The sequence below is a fragment of the Manis javanica genome, chromosome 13, assembly GCF_040802235.1.
Source record: "Manis javanica isolate MJ-LG chromosome 13, MJ_LKY, whole genome shotgun sequence".
Taxonomy (NCBI): domain Eukaryota; kingdom Metazoa; phylum Chordata; class Mammalia; order Pholidota; family Manidae; genus Manis; species Manis javanica.
Genome location: NC_133168.1, coordinates 11,298,690 through 11,319,476, shown reverse-complemented (window position 1 = coordinate 11,319,476; position 20,787 = coordinate 11,298,690). Strand labels below are relative to the sequence as shown.

Here is a 20,787-nt window from a genome sequence, read left to right as displayed (position 1 = left end):
TGAAAACAAGAGGTACTCGAGTTAAAGGAGGAAGTTTTGAAACCTCACATTAAAAAAAGCTGTCCTTTGTTAAGTGAGGGCTTCCCGGAGGAAGCTGAGAAGACCGTTTTCTAAGGGGCGGATGGGTCACCCCCCAGCTGGAGAAAGAAGACGGGAATACAGCCCACCCTACTCTCCCCCAACTTTTCTCCGTAGTACCCGATGCTCACTGTGTGCTCGCCCCTCCGGACCTTTACCCAGTGGGCGGGCCGGTGACGGGAGCGAGGGCCCCGCCCACCCAGCCAGCCAGGCCCGCCCCAGGCCCCGCCCCCGGGGGACGCAGTGCGCGCGCGCTTTGAGGGAGGCCAGGCCGGTCGGGCTTGCAGCGGGCAGGCCTCTGGCTCCCCCTTTCTCTCTCTCTCTCTCTCTCTCTCTCCCCTCTGGTCTCATCGGCTTCGGCTGCTCGGCCTCTGCTGGCGGCCGGACCGCCACCCGCGGTGAGTAGCTGCAGGGTTCAGAGCCCCGCAGACCGCCTGCGGTGGGCACGGCCCTCGGCCCCGGCGCCTGCGCACCCGCCCGCCAGCCAATCGGCTCTCCGCCCTCCCGCCGTTGGCCTTTAACCTTTAACCCTGCGCCCCCCCCCCGGCCGGCGGCGCGAGGCGAGGAGCTGGGAGCCGGGGGTCTCGGGCCATTTCGCTGTCACTCTTACCACTGATTGTGCCTGTGTTAGGTGTTTTGCCTGCTGCCCTGCTTTACCCGACCCTGCCGCCCTCACTCCGCCACTTCTTTGGAGCGGAACCCCCTGCCGCCCCGGTTTTCCCTTCTCTCCGTGGCTAGTTGGGAGTCCCGGGAGCGACGGAAGCCTTTCAGACGCCTTGTCTTTTTGTCCCCAGTTGCAGCATATATACCTGAGCCTATGGGGACAGTGGAAGGCTCGACGCCTCCTGGGCTCGAGATGCTCTAGGAAGGTCTCGTCGCCTGTCAAGGGAGGGGAGGCCACTGCACAGGTGTTTTTTCCGTGCACCTGCTGACACGTGTGGTACTCTCACCATAGACTGGTGTCTTCTGCTGTTTTAGGATGCAGCTATGCTGGACTAGTATCTTTTTCATTTTCCAAAGGAGCAATTGAAATTCAGGCAGGAAAGATAGTTTGTTTTCGTTTTACTATTTCAAGACCCTACGGATAAGTGTTAAGGGAAAAATGTGGAAATGCTTAAAAGCAAATAGAAGGGAAGATAATATTAATTATAGGAACTTTTTAGAAAAAATAGGACTGGAATGGGTTGTTGAAGTACTTACACAGTAGTTTAAAAGAAAAATATAAAACATCTAGGTATTGATAATATTGTTACATTGTTGAAAATAACTTTAATGACAGTGTTACTTTATTCCTATTGAACTGTATGTAAAACCCAGAAAAGAGGTAGAGTGCAGTGAATCTTACGGATTTGCCGGCTGTAGCACATGAAACCACTAGAACTGTTGCTTTTAGTCACGTGATGAATAGTAAATGTGTGATCTGAAAATAGGCCTCCTTCAGATTAAATTTGAGCTACACCTTATGAATAGGTAACAGATGATCATTATTTTCTACATCCGTAATCTTTAAATGAAGGCATAACCACATGTCAGCAGTTTCATAAACTGTCAAAAAAGTTATAGTGTTATATTTTCTAAACTTGGTTTGTCTGGTATATTGTGGGAAGGTGGAATACCATGAGGGTAAGAACTGGAGTTCGGAAGCCAGACTTGCTCTGCATCTTGCTGGTTGCTTGACCATGTTTCTTAGCTATTTGCTAGCCCACAGCCTTGGAAGAAATGGCCAGTTGCTCTGTACCTCAGTTTCATCATCTGTAGACTGTTGTTAAGAAGTTCTACGTCATAGGTTGTTGTGAAGATTAAAATAGAACAATGAGGTCATGCTAAACTGAATTTCTCTCTACCAGAGGGTCTAAGTGTTTACATTGAAACCGACCTGGCCAAGGAGGACTTAGTACAGAAACTGATTTTGAAAGTTCCAGATGTGTCTTCTAATATTAGTTCTGTTTTATCTACAGTGGCTTCTTAGAAAATAAAGTCAGAAGAAAACAGTACCAAAAAAATAAAAAACAAAACACCACAAGTCTGTATAATAACAATATTTAAAATTCATAATTTTAATTATTGTTAATTAAATGAATAATTAAAAGGTGAAATCATTTTTTTTTTGTCTGATTAACAGGGTAATAGCAAATACTTTTAGAAATAATAATTGATGTCACACTGCTTCTGGATCTCTTAGACCTCATTAGACCTCCAAGTCAAAAACTAGCTTTTTTTTTTTTTTTTGACATCATTAATGTACAATTGCTTGAACAACATTATGGTTACTAGACTCCCCTCATTATCAAGTACCCCCACATACCCCATTACAGTCACTGTCCATCAGCATAGTAAGATGCTATAGAATCATTACTTGTCTTCTCTGTATATGCTGCCTTTCCCGTGTCCCCCCCTACATTATGTGTGCTAATCGTAATGCCCCTTTTCCCCCCTTATCCCTCCTTCCCACCCATACTCCCCAGTCCCTTTCACCTTGGCAACTGCTAGTCCATTCTTGGGTTCTGTGAGTCTACTGCTGTTTTGTTCCTTCAGTTTTTTTCTTTGTTCTTATACTCCACAGAGTGAAATCATTTGATACTTGTCTTTCTCTGCCTGGCTTATTTCCCTGAGCATAATACCCTCTAGCTCCATCCATGTTGGTGCAAATGGTAGGATTTGTTTTCTTCTTATGGCTGAATAATATTCCATTGTGTATATGTACCACCTCTTCTTCATCCATTCATCTACTGATGGACACTTAGGTTGCTTCCATTTCTTGGCTATTGTAAATAGTGCTGTGATAAACATAGGAGTGCATATGTCTATTTCAAACTGGGCTGCTGCATTCTTAGGGTAAATTCCTAGGAGTGGAATTCCTGGGTCAAATGTTATTTCTATTTTTAGTTTTTTGAGGAACCTCCATACTGCTTTCCACAATGGTTGAACTAGTTTACATTCCCACCAGCAGTGTAGGAGGGTTCCCCTTTCTCCACATCCTTGCCAACATTTGTTGTTTGTCTTTTGGATATTGGTCATCCTAACTGGTGTGCTGATATCTCATTGTGGTTTTAATTTGCATTTCTCTGATGATTAGCGATGTGGAGCATCTTTTCATGTGCCTATTGGCCATCTGAATTTCTTCTTTGGAGAAGTGTCTGTTCAGCTCCTCTGCTCATTATTTAATTGGCTTATTTGCTTTTTGTTTGTTGAGGTGCATGAGCTCTTTATATAATTTGGATGTCAACCCCTTATCAGATATGTCATTTAGGAATATATTCTCCCATACTGTAGGATGTCTTTTTGTTCTACTGATGGTATCCTTTGCTGTACAGAAGCTTTTTAGTTTGATATAGTACCACTTTTTCATTTTTGCTTTTGTTTCCCTTGCCCGGGGAGATATGTTCATAAGGAAGTAGCTCATGTTTATGTCCAAGAGATTTTTGCCTATATTTTTTTCTAAAAGTTTTATGGTTTCATGACTTACATTCAGGTCTTTGATCCATTTTGAGTTTACTTTTGTGTATGGGGTTAGACAGTAATCCAGTTTCATTCTCTTACATGTAGCTGTTCAGTTTTGTCAACACCAGCTGTTGAAGAGGCTGTCATTTCCCCATTGTATATCCATGGCTCCTTTATCATGTATTAATTGACCATATATGCTTGAGTTTATATCTGGACTCTCTATTCTGTTCCACTGGTCTATGGGTCTGTTCTTGTGCCAGTACCAAATTGTCTTTATTACTGTGGCTTTGTAGTAGAGCTTGAAGTCAGGGAGCGTTAAGTCCACCTTCTTTATTCTTCCTTCTCAGGATTGCTTTGGCTATTCAGGGTATTTTGTTATTCCATATGAATTTTAGAACTCTTTGCTCTAGTTCATTGAAGAATGCTGTTGGTATTTTGATAGGGATTGCATTGAATCTGTAGATTGTTTTAGGCAAGATGGCCATTTTGACAATACTAATCTGTTTAGCCTTAGGAACACTTCCATCTATAGGAGTCCCTCCAAAATGTACTGTAGAGGTGGTTTGTGGGAGGTAAATTCTCTCAACTTTTTCTTGTCTGAAAATTGTTTAATCCCTCCCTCAAATTTAAGTGATAATATTGCCAGGTATAGTATTCTTGGTTCAAGGCCCTTCTGCTTCATTGCATTAAATATATCTTGCCACTCCCTTCTGGCCTATAAGGTTTCTGTTGAGAAGTCTCTGATGATAGCCTGATGGGTTTTCCTTTATATATGATCTTTTTTCTCTCTCTAGCTGCTTTTAAAAGTCTGTCTTTGTCCTTGATCTTTGTCATTTTAATTATTATATGTCTTGATGTTGTCTTCCTTGGGTCCCTTGTGTTGGAGATCTGTGCACCTCCATGGCTTGAGAGACTATCTCCTTCTCCAGATTGGGGAAGTTTTCAGCAATTACCTCCTCAATGATACTGTCTATCCCTTTTTCTCTCTCTTCTTCTTCTGGTACCAAGGGTCAAATGAAACTGAACTCACCAATCTACCTGAAAGAGAGTTCAAAATAAAAATCATAAACATTACTATACAAAATAGAATCATCCAGCATACCTTATGGAGGTACAGAAAAATATTCAAGAACTCAGGAACGAATTTAAGTCAGAGATTCAATCATTAAGAAATTCTATATCCAAAACGAGACATACAATGGAGGGATTTAAAAGCAGATTAGATGTAGTATGAGAGATGATAAAAACTAGCATTTTAAAAAAGAAAAGCACAGACCACAAATATAGAAGCCATGGAATTTCAAAAGAACCTATTATGTATAACTTCTGTGTATTAGCATGTAATGTAGACTGCCCTTTGAAGATAACACACATTTTCAGTAGCCTTGAGAAGGTTCACTGAACCCATCTATGATTCTTCTTGTATAATATGGACAATATTATCCATAAACATGTCAAACATATGTATAGTCAGTAGAATCTTTTTATATACATCCCAAATATATATATATATATATATTTATATATATATATATAGGGCAGTATATGTTAAGGGCTAGAAATTAAGTTTTTTATGCTGAACACTTGATGGTTACTATATAAGATATATTGGATTCTACTAAAATCTAATGACTCCATTTCTGGACCTTAAGGAGCAATCAAATAGGGAATATAATAAACGTAAATAAGTAGCACACTGCAATAGATAAATGTCAATTTAAAAAGTAAGTAATGCTGTAACAACAGAATATGTGAGAAAGTGAATACTTTTTGCTGTAGAATCATTAGGAGGGTATCAAGAAGAGTCAACATGTCAGTTTTGTCCTGAAGATAAAGAGTATTTTAAAAGTTATCTGTATAGAGAATAGACTCTTAGAGTAAGCTATGTGTTGGTGATTCATTGCTGGCCAGACTCCTATCTTATTTTTAATTGAAATGTAGTTGATACACAATATTATATTGGTTTCAAGTATACAATATAGCGATTCAACAGTTAAACACACCATTAGATCCTCACCCCAACCAGTGAAGGCACTGCCCATCAACACAGAAAGGTGTTACAGACCACTGTCTATATTCTCCATGCTGCACCACCACCCCTGTAAAAAACCCATATTATGACTGAGATTTTTGTGCCCCTTTATCCTCCTTGCCCTCACCACAAGCCCACTCTAACCCCTATTGCATGGTAATCACCAGTCACTTCTCAGTGTCTATGGTAAGTCTAGTGCTGTTTCACACACCCATCTTTAATAATAACCATCATAATAAGTAATTGTTCATATTTATTAGTGTTACACTGAACTAGCCATGATTCTAAGAGTTTATAATTTTAATTTCATCCTGAGAAAAACAGGGAAGGATCAGGTCATTTGCTGCAGAGTCCATCCTTTTAATCACAGTGATCTGCATTTATTTAGTTTGAGATGACTTACTGTTAATTGAAATATAGCTGTTGGGATATAGCTCCTGTAATGATCATCTATAATGATGTTATATATAAACATTTAAGTGAAAGAAGTAATGTGAAAAGAAAAGAGACAAGCACCTGTTTAAGAAATTACATTTATAGGTAAGAGGTTAACAAAAAAAAGGCAGCTCCATAAATGGACATTGTGTGTTCTATGGTCGTGTGTAGATCTAAGAAATGAATCTAACAAAAGTAAAACAATTTAAGAACTATTTGTTTCCTACATTTCTTCATTTATTTTTAAATACAGTTACTGTTTACCATTTGAATAAAGCATAACCTTTTTTCACTTTCACATACCTTATCTTGCGTTATTCACAGAACAACTTTGTCATAAAGCAAAATGTATTTTTTAGGAAGAGATTAAGTGACCTACTTCGGATCACTTGCCTAGGTCAAATTGATTGATTTGAGTTGAGATCTTCAGATTCCAAAATCAATACTATTTCCATTGTTTATCCTGACTCTTCCATACATTTCACCATTCAGCTGATCAACATCTCAAAAATCAATGTTCTTACTAATTTCTCAATCCAATAGTTATTTCTCCCATTATCTGTTGACTTGACAATATTCTTTATCATTGATTATATCCTTATAAAATATCTTCCTCAAACTTTTCTTCCTGTGAAGTATGTTCTAATTTTAGAAGACAGAGTAAGAATCTGTCACTTTTTTCTCATCCAGAGATAGTCACATATGTTTAAGTATATTTTCTTCCTTTGTGTGTATCTTTAATGTATTTGAGATCATATTACATCTATAATTTCTTTTTCTCTTTGTCTTGTTAAAATTCTCACTTTCTTGAAGCAAAGGGAAGGATTTGTTTTTATCTCAAAAACTTGGAAATTTCAGGGCAGCAAATTATAGAGGCAGGCCAAAATGGTTATATCATTCCTTTATCACTATATATGCTCACACATATATTACACTACATTTATAATTATATATTCAGTGTATATATATGTATATATTACATTATATGTAATGTGTATGTATGTGTATGTGTACACATATATATGCATATATGTGTTTTAGATGTGTGTGTGCATGTTTGTATATGTGTGTGTGTATATATGCGCATGTGAGACTGTCTAGTGTATTGTCTAATGTTTTCCTGTGACTAGATGAGGTTAGATTAGATTACATCCGGATCACATTTTGACAGTAATGATTCTGTATCCTTAGGGCATCCTCTCAGAAAACTTATGATATCTATTTATACAAAATTAATTGAGGAAGTTAATTTTGATCACTTGTTTAAGGTGGTAGCTACTAGGTTCTGCATTAAGTTACTGTCTTTTCCTTTGAAGTTAGCTGGCAGTTTTCTTTTTGAATGTTCATACGTTTCAGGCTAGATATATGTCTTTTTTTCATTGTGTGGGTATATTATAATTTATTTAATCTTCTTTAATGGACATTTAGATTTCCAGTTTTTCAGAATTGTGAACAAGAATGCAGTGAACATCCATATTCATATTCGTATATCTTCGTGGACTTATCTGATTATTTCACTGAGATAAAGAATTAGAATTGATTGGTCAAAATGCATTTAAAATTTGATAATATTGCCAAACTGCCTTCCAAAAGTTGCATCAGCTTATGTTCCCACTAATACTTGGGTAAATTTATATTCCCACCTATAGTAAATGAGACTGACTCTTTCCCCACAAATTCACCAACAGTGAGTATCATAATCATTTAAAATTTTGCCAATGTTATGGGCAAAAACTGATGTCCGATTTTTTTTTTAACATACATCTTTTACATAAATCTTTGGGTGTGATATATTTCACAATTAAACAAAGTTGACTTTAAAAAGAGTCTAAGATTTTAACCCTAAAAGAAATGTGCTTGCTCTTTTGGTATATCTTGCATATAATATGTATAAATAAAGCAGCAGTTAGTAGAAAGTGCTTGTATATGTGTTACAGAATTAGCTTGTCTGTTTTTTTCTATCAGGGTTAGTTCATTTTAAGTTTATCCTGCAGAATAACGACAGCATGATGTATCACAGACAATCATATTTTATAAATTCAATGTTTATTTTTGCCAAATACCTTCCTAATAAATTTATACATAAAAGGCTTCTTTTATGTGTATCTGTGTATCTGTGTATATACATACATACCTATATGTATGTGCATTCATTAAAACATAAAAACATACATATAATACTATCTTAGAAGTTATAAATTAATGTTTGGAATCTTTGTTCAATAAGGTTTTCAAAATTATAAAATATTTTTTTTAATTAGGAGTCTCTAAGTTGTGATCTTTTGAATTTTATCTCATTCTATTCCATTTCAAATGTCATTTAAAATGTATGATTACTCCTTTCTTAAAATAATGAAGCCATTACTTTAATTAAAAAAATGTTTGGTGAAAATCCACTTAATGAAGTCTTTTAATATATTCATATTCTAAGCATTTCATGTTTTAAACTATGAGCCTTTAATTTTATATTTATATTTAGAAACTTTTAGTCCATATATATAGAATATTCCCTTTCTGTATTCATTGTATACAAAATCTATCCAAATAATGAACATTTGTTTTCTTAAAATCTAAAAATGTTTATCTGACAAAATGTAATTGTGATATTTCCAAATAAATACTTCCATTTAGTCCAGCCATATAGATTGTTTTGTAGACATCAATATTTGATGAAATAATTAATTTCAATAATGCACCAAAGATTTTTTTTTTCAATATAATGAACTTCATGGATTTTAGTTTTCATTTTGAATACATTGGAAAATATTGTCAATAACCACTTACTAATTATCATTTTTCAATAAATTACAGCTAAACATTTACCATTTTGGAGTTTAAAGTATGTCATCATGGCAAAGTTTCGAAGAAGGACTTGCATCATTTTGTCACTTTTTATTCTATTTGTTTTCTCTCTGATGATGGGTTTAAAAATGCTGAGACCAAATAAGTCTGCTTTCGGAGATCCTTTTGGACTTGACCTTCTTCCAGAACTTCGTCAACGCACTCCTCACTTGGGAAAAATTTTTCATTCCCAAAAGAGCGACAAAATCAACAGTGAAATAAACATCAAGAATTTAAAAAGTGTTGAAATGACTATGAAACCTTCCAAAGCCTCTGAACCTTACCTGGAAGAACTGCCACCTCTGAATTATTATTTACATGTATTTTATTACAGTTGGTATGGAAATCCACAATTTGATGGTAAATACATACATTGGAACCATCCAGTGCTGAAGCACTGGGACCCTCGGATAAGCAAGAATTTTCCACAAGGGAAACACAACCCCCCAGATGACATTGGCTCCAGTTTTTACCCCGAGTTGGGAAGTTACAGCTCTCGGGATCCTTCTGTCATTGAAACGCACATGAAACAAATGTACTCAGCATCAATTGGTAATTATTTTATGTGTGTGTGTTTAGGTATGTGATTGTATATATATGTATATGTGTGTGTGTATATATATTATATGTATACATATAATTGTTGGTAGAACATTAAAGTACTAATTAGTTTTCATATTAATTACAATTTAAGTTTCTAAATTATATATGTATATTTTGTAATTAAACATCCAAGCAACTGCTTTTTAACACTAAAGTATGCTTTTGATTTCTAATTTAATATTCTTTCTGAAATTTTTAAAATTATGATTTACACAAGATACAATTAATTTTCCCAAAGTATATACCTTAATAATATTTCTCTAAAGTATGCATCTGTTTAAATACCACCTCCATCATGAAGTAAAATATTCTGTAGCCCAAAAAGTTTCATCATGCTTCCCTTCTTCAGCCCCACCACTCCAGGAAACTATGGAGCTGATTCCTGTCACTGTGGAGTAGTGGCGAATGTTCTATTACTATACAAAAATAGAATCACCCAGCATTTGCATGTGTGTGAGAGGGTCTTTGGTCAGCATGCTGTTTTGAAATTTACTCATGTTGTTAACTGTATCAGTAGTTTAGTCATTATTATTGCTGAGGAATATTCCATTTTATGATTATAGAAATTTGATTCTGTATTCATCTTGATGGACATTGGGGCTGTTTCAAATTTTAGGCACTGGCATATAATTTGGTCTTGTTTTTCTGTTTTTTAAAACTAGTCTGACAATCTCCCCCTTTTTAATTGTGTTTATGTCATTTATATTTAATGTAATAATGGTATGGTTGATTTTAAGTGTTTCATTTTTCTGTTTGTTTTCTGCTTAACCCATCTATTCTGTTCCTTTTCTCCTCTTTTTCTGCCTTCTTTTGTATTGGATGTGTTTATTTCATTTAATTTTCTCTTCTGGCTTATTACTGTGTTCCTTCATTTTATGATTGTTCTAAAGTTACAATATGTACCTTTAATTTAATTGATGAGAAATCACCATTTATTCTTAATATGTTTCCCCCTTCCCTTCAATTTTCTCTTTTCTCTATAATTTCTGACACTCCAATTATGCATACTTTAGATAGAGGCATATTGTCCCACAGGTAAATAATGTCAAAAATATATAACTGGGTACCTGAAAAGTCTTCAATTTATTATATACCCTTAAAAAAAAAACTCCCTTTGTTGGGTCCCTTTGCCTTGTTAGGTATCCCTAGTACTAAGGCCACAAGAAATAATTGAGGGTTCTCACATTTTTTTAGCTCTACAAAAGCCACAAACTCACTGTTAAGCTGATAATATAAAGAGAGTCATATAAGGCTTTTTCATGAACAAAACAATACAGAATAATGTGACTCTACATCAGCTGTGTACAAGATGACTTGCTTTTCTTCTGTGGAATAGTTTTTTTCAATTATTTATTTAAAAATCTAGTATTTTCTTCATATGTTATGTGACATCAAATAGAATTGGTAAATTCAGACAGCATTGACTAGTTGTATGTATACGTAACTGTCTCTATTTCAAACTTTGTAAATAGCCCTTTCAAATGACTTTTACTGTTTTTTACAAAGAATTTGTGTCACATTCAAGTCTTTTTTCTTATGGTTGACTTGTTTGTGACTATAAAGCTATGCTTGATTGACAAAGTGAATATTCATGGAAGTGTAATATTCGTAATGCAAATTGAACTGTATACAATGGGGATTTTTTTCTCCTCAGATACATAATTGTTTATAAGTAAATAAACACTATTAAAATATATATTACTATTATATGAGCAATATATAAATGACATGCTGCATATAATTTAATTATTAGGAACTAAAGTGTCAGTTGATATTTAGTTTTATGCCTCATGTTTATGAATACCTTCCCCCATGTATTACTTAAATACCACATAATGTATATGAACATGAATTATTTCAAAACATTGTTAATGATAAAACTTTTATTTTTAAATGTTGACAGTTTCCCTTTTAAGGCAATTATTTTATTTCTTTGGTAGATTTTCTGCTAGGGAAAATAGAAAAATAACTTGATAATAATAAAAGTGACACTACAATCCATCTGTAAATAATTTCCTTACCATTTACATATTGAATTATACATACTTTCTTCTTGATATATAATTCACATTTAACATTGTTCAAGATATATAGCATATTGACTTGATACATTTTTATTTCAGTATGATTGCCATTGTAGCATTAAGAGCTAACAACTCTTTAGTACATCATATAATTACAATTTCTTCTAGTGGTGGGAACAATTAAGATCTAATCTTTTAGCATGACTGATATTTATAATACAGTTTTGTTGTCTGTAATCACTTTACTGTGCATTAGTCCTCAAGGTCTTACATATTTAGTTCCAAGCATGTACATTAAACAACATCTCTCCCATTTCCCCACTCCCAAACCCCTAGTAACCACCATTCAACTCTCTTTTGTTTCAACATTGTTTTGTTAAGATTCCACATTGTAAAATATCTTACAATATTTCTCTTTGTCTGCCTTATCTTAGTATAATGTGCCCAAGATCCATTCATGTTGTTGCAAATGGCAGGATTTCATTTTTTCTCTCACAGCTGAAAAGCATGCCATTGTATATGTGTATATTTGTGTGTGTGTGTGTGTGTGTGTGTGTGTGTGTGTGTGTGTGTGTGTCTATATATGACATTTTTGGAGAGATTGATAATTTGAAAAAAATATTTTCTCTAGTTTAATGGAAGAATACAATATGTAACAATTAAACATACAAAATATGTATTTTTTATATTATTGGTAAAGCTTCTGTCCAACAGCAGGCTATTAGTAGTTAAGTTTTGGGGAAGTCAAAAGTTGTATATGGATTTTCAACTGCATGGGGGTTTGGTGCCCCAACCTCTGCATTGTTTAAAGGTCACTATGTGTATGTTAAAACTTTGATATTTATTCCAGAGTTATTGGATGTTCTGTTTTGGTTTTTTTAAACCAATCATTCTTCTCATATTTCAGTATAGGTAATTTGTGACTTGCCTGAAGTTACTCTTTCCTAGCTCTTCTGAGTTTGTTCATGAATCTCTTGAATGTGTTCTTTATCTATTTTAATGTTTTTTTTTATTTTCCAGCAGTTTTGTTTGATTCTTTTAGTTTTCATTTCTGATCTTACATCTTCACCTCCCCTGATCTTACATCTGATTTTATATTTCCACATGTTTCTGTTCTATTACCATCATATGCTTTCCCTGTTTAGAGTCTGTTTATTTAGAACTTAGTACCATCTTTCTAATAGCCTTTCATTTCTTTACATATGTTGTGAGGCTTTGAATTGGTTAATTTCAAATATTCCCTCTCCCGTTGATTTCTTTGTATGGTTATGTTTCTAGAACTCATTTTTTTAAATAATTAATCAGTTCAAAAGTAAAGTACTACAGGGAGAAACTATAACTTTCTTTTATTTTTTAATCTTTTATTAGAATATATGATCATCACAAAAACCTGCATATGAATGTTTATAGCAACTTTATTCTTAATTGCCAAAAATTGGAAGCAACCTATATGTCTTTCAGTAGGTGAATGGATAGACAAACTGGAATACATCTGTACAATGGGATATTATACAGCAATAAAAAGAAAGAACTATCAAGCCATAAAAAGATATCAATGAAGCTTAACTGCATATTGCTAAGTATAAGAAGACAGTCTGAAAAAGTTACTTCATATTTCCATGTATGTAGTAATCTATAAAAGGCAGAACAATAGAGATAGTAAAAAGATCAATTATTGGTCCCAGGATATTGGTGGGGAGAGGGTTGAGGTGTGAATAGGTGACCAAAAAAGGTCTGTAGGGCAGTGGAACTATTCTGTATGATATTGTAGTGGTGGGCAGGTGATACGCATTTGTCAAAAGTTGTAATACTATACAACATAAAGAGTGAACCCTAATGTTAAACTATGCACTTTAGTTAATATATACATGTTGGTTCAGCATTGTAACAAATCTACCAAGCTATTGTAAGATGTCAATAAATAATAGAAAACTGTATGTGGGATGGAGAGGAACTGGGTGGCAGATAAATGTATAGAAACTGTACTTTCTTTGCAATTTTTCTGTAAACCTAAAACTTACATTAGAAAGATGTATCAATTAATTATAAAATACTGATATCGGAAAAAGAGCTCATAAATATTGACTACACAAAGTAATCAAATAGTCATAGATAGTATCTAAGTGACATAACAAAACAGCATTCAGAATATGTTTCTTTCATATTGTTAACAATTTGGTCCTTATGATGCTTTTTCTTTCTCCTTTTCCTTCCCTTCCCTTCCCTTCTCTTCCCTTTTTGTAGTATATTTGCAGTCATTCTTGTTCTTGTGTTAATTTTTTTCTCTTTTGGTCTTTTCTGTTAGGTGTACTAGTCCTGTCTTGGTACCCACCCAATACAAGTGATGAGAATGGAGAAAATACAGATGACTTGGTACCAACTATTTTGGACAAAGCTCACAAATATAATCTGAAGGTATCTAATTTTACGTATTTTATTTTTATTGAGATATAATTGATATACAGCATTATATTGGTTTCAGGTGTTTGACATAATGATTCACTGTATGTTTATATTGTGAAATGAACATCACAGTAAGTCCAGTTAACATTCATACCACACACAGTCACAAATTTTTTTTTGGAGATGAGAATTTTTAAGAGCTATTCATTCAGCAACCTTCAAATATACAACACAGTATTTTTATCCATAGTCACCATACTGTACAATACATCTCCAGGATTTACTTACTTTATTAGTAGAAATTTGTACCTTTTAACCATCTACATCCACTTCATCTGGCCCCTTGCCTCAGGCAACCACAATCTGTTCGCTACATATATAAAGGCTCTTTTTGTTTGTTTTTAAGATTCCACATATAAATGAGGCCACACTGTATTTGTCTTTCTCTGACAGACCTATGTCATTTAATATAATGCACTCATGGTCCATTTATGTTATATTAGCAAGTGGCAAGATCCTTTCTTTGTGGCTGAATAGTATTCTATTGTGTTTGTATATTTGTGTGTGTGTATATGTGTATATATAGATATCTTTCATCATTCATTTCTTCATCATTCAGTCACCACTGGGCACTTGGGGTTGTTTCCAGTTCTTGGCTATTATAAATAATGATGTAATGAGATCAAATGACTTTTTAAGTTATTTTCATTATCTTTTGATGAATAACAGAGGGGGAATTATTTTATCAGATTGTAGTTCTATTTTTAGTTTTTTAAAGAACCTCCATATGATTTTCCATAGTGGCTGTATCAATTTATATTCAAATTAACAGTGCACAACGGTTCCATCTTCTTCATATCCTTGCCAACACTTGTTATTTCTTGTCTTTTTGATAATAGACATTAATAGACATTGTAAGAAGTGTGAAGTGATATCTCATTGTGGTCTTGATGTGCATTCCCCTGATGATTAGTGATGCTAAGAATCCTTTTATGTACCTGTTAGACATCTGGATGCTTGCCTAGGAAAAGTGTGTATTCAGACCCTCTGCCTTTTTTTAACTAGATTGTTGTTATGCTGATGTGTATGTGTTCTTTATATATTTTGGATGCCAACCCCTGATCAGATAAATGATTTGCAGAAGCTTTTTCCCATTCAGTAGTTTGCTTTTTATTTTGTTGATGGTATCCATGACTGAGCAGAAGTGTTTTACTTTGATGTAGTCCCATTTGTTTATTATTGCCTTTTGGTGTTAAATCCAGAAATATCATTGCCAAGACCTCTGTCAAGGAGCTTCTCATCTATGTTTTCTTCTAGGAGTTTTATGGTTTCCAGTTTTATGTTTAAGACTTTAATACATTATGAGTTAATTTTTGTATATCATTTATATAGTGGTTCATTCATTCTTTTGTGTGTGGCTGTTCAGTTTTCCCAGCACCACTTATTTAAGATAATTGTCATTTCCCCTATGTATATTTTTAACTTCTTTGTTGTGTTAATTGACAATATATGCATGGTTTATTCCTGGGTGCTCTTTTCTGCTCCATTGTTCTATGTGTCTTTTTTTATTCCAGTACCATACTTTTTTGATTACTATAGCTTTGTAATAGTTTGACATGAGGGAGCATGAAGCCGGATCAGCTTTGCTCTTCTATCCCAATATTACTTTGGCTAACTGGGGTCTTTTGTGGTTCCAAACAAATTGTAGGGTTTTTTTCTTCTATGTTGGTGAAAAATGCCCTTGGAATCTTCATAGGGATTCCATTGAATCTGTATATTGCTTTGAGTAGTATGAATGTTTTAACAATATTAATTCATCCAATCCATGCATGTGATATTCTTTCTTTTATTTGTGTCTTCTTCAATCTCTTTAATTAATATCTTATAGTTTACAGCTTACAGATCTTTCACTTCCTTGGTTAAATTGATTTCTGGGTGTGTGTATATACATATATATTTTTTAATGTAATTGTAAGTGATACTGTTTTCTTAAATTTTCTTTCTAATAGTTCATTATTAGTGAATAGAAATACAACTGATTTTTGTATATTGATTTTTTATCCTGCAACTTTACTGAATTCATTTGTTCTAACAGTTTTTCTTATGAAGTCTTTAGTTTCCTATATGTCATACATTTGTCATCTGCAAATAGAAACAGTTTTACTTCTTCCCTTCTTATTTGGATGCCTTTCGGTTCTTTTTCTTGTGTTATTGCTCTGGCTAGGAGTTCCAGTACTATGTTGAATAAAAGCATTGGAGGGGGTATCCTTGTCTTGTTCCTGATCTTGGAGGAAAAACATTTGGCTTTTCTCCATTGAGTATGATGCTGGGGACTTGTCATATATGACTTTTATTATCTTTAGGTATATTCCTTCTGTATCCACTTATTGAAAGTTCTTCTCATAGATGGGTTGTTGAATTTTGTCAAATGTTTTTTTCTTCATCTATTGAGATTATTATGATTTTTATCCTTCATTTTGTTAATGTTGTCTATCACATTGATTGATATGCAGATGTTAAACTACCCTTGCATCCTTGGAATAAATCCCACTTGGTCATGTTGTATGATCCTTTAATGTATTGTTGAATTTGGTTTTCTAATGTTTTGTTGAGGATTTTTGCATCTGTGTCCTTCCTGATTATGGATTGCTGAGCCAGGCATGGGGTTTATGGCCAGATTATATTACAGCTTCTTATCCAATAAAATAATGGTATTTTTCTCATTCACCCAGTGTGTAGGAGTAACTCAGCTAGTTTTTGGATTTCTTTCAGAGTATATTGTTCTATATGTAGTTGTAGATTTGGTGTATCCGTGGGAAGAGTTCAGTTAAGGATCCTTCTACACCACCATCCTGAACTGGAACCTCTGAAGGTATTTTATTTTATTATCAAGCTACTCACAAGTTAATTCTTTTGGACATGAAGATAGTAATTACAACTTTTGAGGTGATTGTTCTAAAAATGAATTGAAAATGATGACTTAGATTCTTTTTAATAATAGTATATTTCATAAAAATATTTGAGTTTCAAAACTTGTCTAGATTAAAACAAAAATCCCTTAGTATTTTTCTATACATGTTTTATATTCATCTACTTACTATTTATTTTAGTAGAAAAGAGGATTAAAATGTTCTTTTATGAAGATAATACAGTAATTATTGAGATTTACATTTCTAAATATCTTAAATGTCAAAGATGCACTAAAAATAAGTGTCATTAACCTTGTGAATTTAAGTATTAAGTAATTAGAAATTACTGATTATAACTGCTGCTCAAAAATTGTCAAAATCTGTTTTTCACTTAAGCCTTACTTAACACACACACCCACATGTACACACACACACCTCTGTGTACATATAAAGTTCAGATGAAAGTCCAAAGAAAGCTCTAAGACTGGATATATTTCACCCAGATATTGTCATGTTATAAATGAGAGGAAGTTTCTCACAATATAAGATTTTATTTCTTACAGAGATTAATGAATCATGAAAACGAATAGAAATGATGACTAAAAGTGTTTAACTAGCATTATAGAGGAATTTTTATAACTGACTAGCAAGAGAATAAGCATTATTTTTCAAATCCAAGAATACTTGTAAAAAACTGTTCATGTAGTAGGTAGCAACAATAATCTTAATAAATTCACAAAAGTTATAATGGTAGAGTCTGTACCCTAAAAGACATCACAATAACTGAATATTTATAATTAATGCTAAATGAGACTTTAAAAAGCATGCAATTTCATAAAATGTTAATTTTAACATTGTAATTAAAAATAACATTTCTTTTTATGAAAAAAATCAAAAATGAAATTTAAAAATGATATAAATATCACTGAAATTACTGTCTTAGCAATACCAGTGGTACAAAGATAATAAAATAAAAGTAAAAGGAATTAATAAAGATAAAGTAAACAATTAAATAAAATACAAAACCTTCAAAAATCAGTAGCCTCGATAAACTAATCATTTTCCACTTTTAGGAAGGAAAAAAATAGACAAACCGCAGACAAGATGAAAAAAGAGAAAAAATAGGGAAAACATATTATCAAACATCAAAAGGGAATATACCTATAGGTACAAAAGAGGTACAAAAAAAATTTAAGATTCTATATAGCCATTCTTAAAAATTGCTGAGAATTTTCATTTGCTCTGAAACTTCTTGCAGTTTATATATCCTAATGGAAAACCAGCTCGTTTCTCCAGTACAGGTAATTGAGTGAGCTCTGTAAGAGATGATGTGTATCACTGTTGAAATATTTATTGCCAAATAATGCAAAAAAACAGTTTTGTTTTAATGTTTCTTTTGCAGCTTAAAAATTTAGTAGTTATTTGGGAATAGAAATAGAACTGTGTAAACAGAAATAGTTAAATGGACAAGCATTTTTTGTTTGTTTTACTGTCCAAAAAGCCTTCCCTTCCTCCTTTGCAATCTTAAAGCTGTTAAGGCAGCATCTCTTAAATTAGCTGTCACCTGCCATGTCTGCTAGTACCATTCAGCGAGCTGTCATTGGCATTTGAAATCTGCAGGTAGGCAGATCTGCAGGTTCTGGGACTGGGTCTGAGACTAGATAAGTGATACAAAACATGTTCCACAAAACATGTTCATGGGCCACTCTTCTCTTCAGGCCCCACCACAATCCTGGGAGATGAGAAGGACAATGCCTGCATAACTCAAGAAAGCTGGCTATTTTAGTACTTCCAGGAGGTTTTCAAAGGTCAAGTGAAAATATTCTGATGCATAAAGATAGGTTAGTTTTTCTAATATTTAAAACTTCTGTGTAGAAGGAGTGTATGGAGAAGAGATCTAGTTACCAGCATACCTGTTCTCTCTGTGATTCAAATTTTTTATCTGGTGATCAGAAAAGTTTGGAAGCTGACTAGTATTTTCCAAAACTTCGAGAACAATTTTTTGGCCTTCTGTCTGGGGAGGAACTCTGTACTGTGGGACCGAGACACTGGAGTCTTGCTCCAGCTAAGTAGTTCTGTAATCTTTTATTAGTTATTTTGTCTTCTTAGCTTATCTTCCTCTTATAAAATGACAGGATGAAACCCAGAGGATAGTTTTATATTTTGGGTTTTTGAGTGATTTCTGCTGTCAAGCAGATAATTTTAGATAAAGTGTAGTAAGTCCTGCTTTTATAAAGAATGGAAAACTTTGCTAATATAAATAGAAATTAATGTTTAATTAATGACAGTAACTTACTTGAATTACTTAAAGTTCTAAGACAATACGGTATGAAGAGATGAATAATGTTGTGAGTTCTGTGCTGATAAATTGGGGCCTACAGTGCACATAACTGACTGCATTTTAAACTGAGAGTAAAATAAATGGGTTCATTAGTAACAACTCTTTTTTTCTTGCTAATCTTCAAAACAGGAAAGAATCTGCCCTTCTCCCCAATTTAGTTAGTATAGAATTACTTAGCTCCTGTCCCGCCAAAAACAGCCCTTCAGAGTATCAATTTTATTTTTTAAATATTCAAATAGTTTTAAGGTATTAATTTAACTTTAGTCTTGAATATGTTTTTTATTATTTGCCTTGGTTTGTTTTACTCTTCTTTTTGAGGTGAAAGTGTTTTTCCTCTACTTTCATTTTTTGTTTAGTAATAAAATTTTAAGGAATTGTCTCACAGTTAAGCTTTGTCATAATTAATTAATTTTAATTACATAATGCTTTAACTAGTGTCAATGACTAAGTCCTTTGTATTGAAAATTTTTAATTGCAATCATATTTTTAAAAATATTAACTTCAACCAGGAGGCATTTGGGTGAGTGCTTTTTAAGTCAGATAAGCAAGAATAAGAAAAATATATCTGACCATTTGACACTTTAGTTACTTGTTTTGCATTATCTTTAGGGAATGTCAACTAAGCTATTTTTTAAGAAGAGTAAGTGAGTGATAGTAAATGTAATTTGTGATTTTTCAAAGAGATTTAGGTATCTTCTTTTTTATATATTTGCATATTCACTGTGTGTTGATTATTGTAAATAATGCTGCAGTACACTTGGAGGTTCAGATATCTTTTCAAGGTAATGATTTCATCAGAAGTGAAATTTCTTTATTATACAATGGTGCTGTTTTTATTTTTTTTGATGAACCTCCATATTGCTGTTTATAGTAGCTGCACTAACTCTGTATGCCCACCAACAGTGCATGAGGGTTCCCTTTTTTCCACATCCTTGACAGTGCTTGTTATTCTTGTCTTTTTGAGGATAACCATATTAACAGTTGTGAGGTGCCATCTCATTTTCATTTTGACTTGCATTTCCCTTCATGATTAGTGATGTTGAGCACCTTTGTGTATACCTGTTGGTCATTTGGATATCTTCTTTGGAAAAATAATCTTCCACAGTTCCTCTGTTCATTTTTTAATTAGATTGTTTATTGAGTTATATGAGTTCTTTATAAGTTTTGGATGTTAACCCCTTATTTTTTTTTCCATTTATTTCTTCCATTTCCCAGTCTTCCATTGCTTCTAATAGAAGCAAAATTTTCTTCCACTCCCTAGTTGTCTTTCCATTTTGTTGTTTCTTTCGTAGTACAGAAGTTTGATGTAGTCCCACTTACTGAGTTTATCTTTTGTTTGTACTTTTGGTGTCATATGAGTATCATTGCCAAGACCAATGTCAGGGAGCTTCTTCCCTGTATTTCTTCTAGCTGTTTTAAGTGTCATATCTTATGTTTAAGTCTTTAGTCCATTTTGAGGCAATTTTTGTGAGTGATATAAGATGGGGGCCCAACTTTCTTTTTCTCTATGTAGTTACCCAGTTTTCCCACACCACTTGTTTGAGAGACTGTCCATTCCAAATTGGGTGTTCCTGACTCCCTTATCAAACATGAGTTGACCTTATTTGCAGGGGTTTGATCTAGGCTCTCTATTGTGTCCCACTGGTCTAAGTGCCTATTTTTTATGCCAGTACCATA

The 20,787-nt window shown here is 33.7% G+C and overlaps 1 protein-coding gene across 2 annotated transcripts in view; it reads left to right on the top strand.

Annotated features, from left to right (window-relative positions):
- Positions 1–310: 310 nt before the first annotated feature.
- Positions 311–20,787, top strand: part of MANEA (mannosidase endo-alpha) — a 39,572-nt gene continuing 19,095 nt past the window's right edge. Inside the window, exons 1-3 of one of the 2 annotated variants that reach the window (XM_073220945.1) lie at positions 311–476; positions 8,801–9,409; positions 13,763–13,872. In XM_073220945.1, the coding sequence (XP_073077046.1) occupies positions 8,839–9,409; positions 13,763–13,872 (681 nt within the window). In that variant the 5' untranslated portion in view covers positions 311–476; positions 8,801–8,838. The remainder of the gene's footprint in view (positions 477–8,800; positions 9,410–13,762; positions 13,873–20,787) is intronic. The other variant, XM_037001103.2, reaches the window with a different exon arrangement.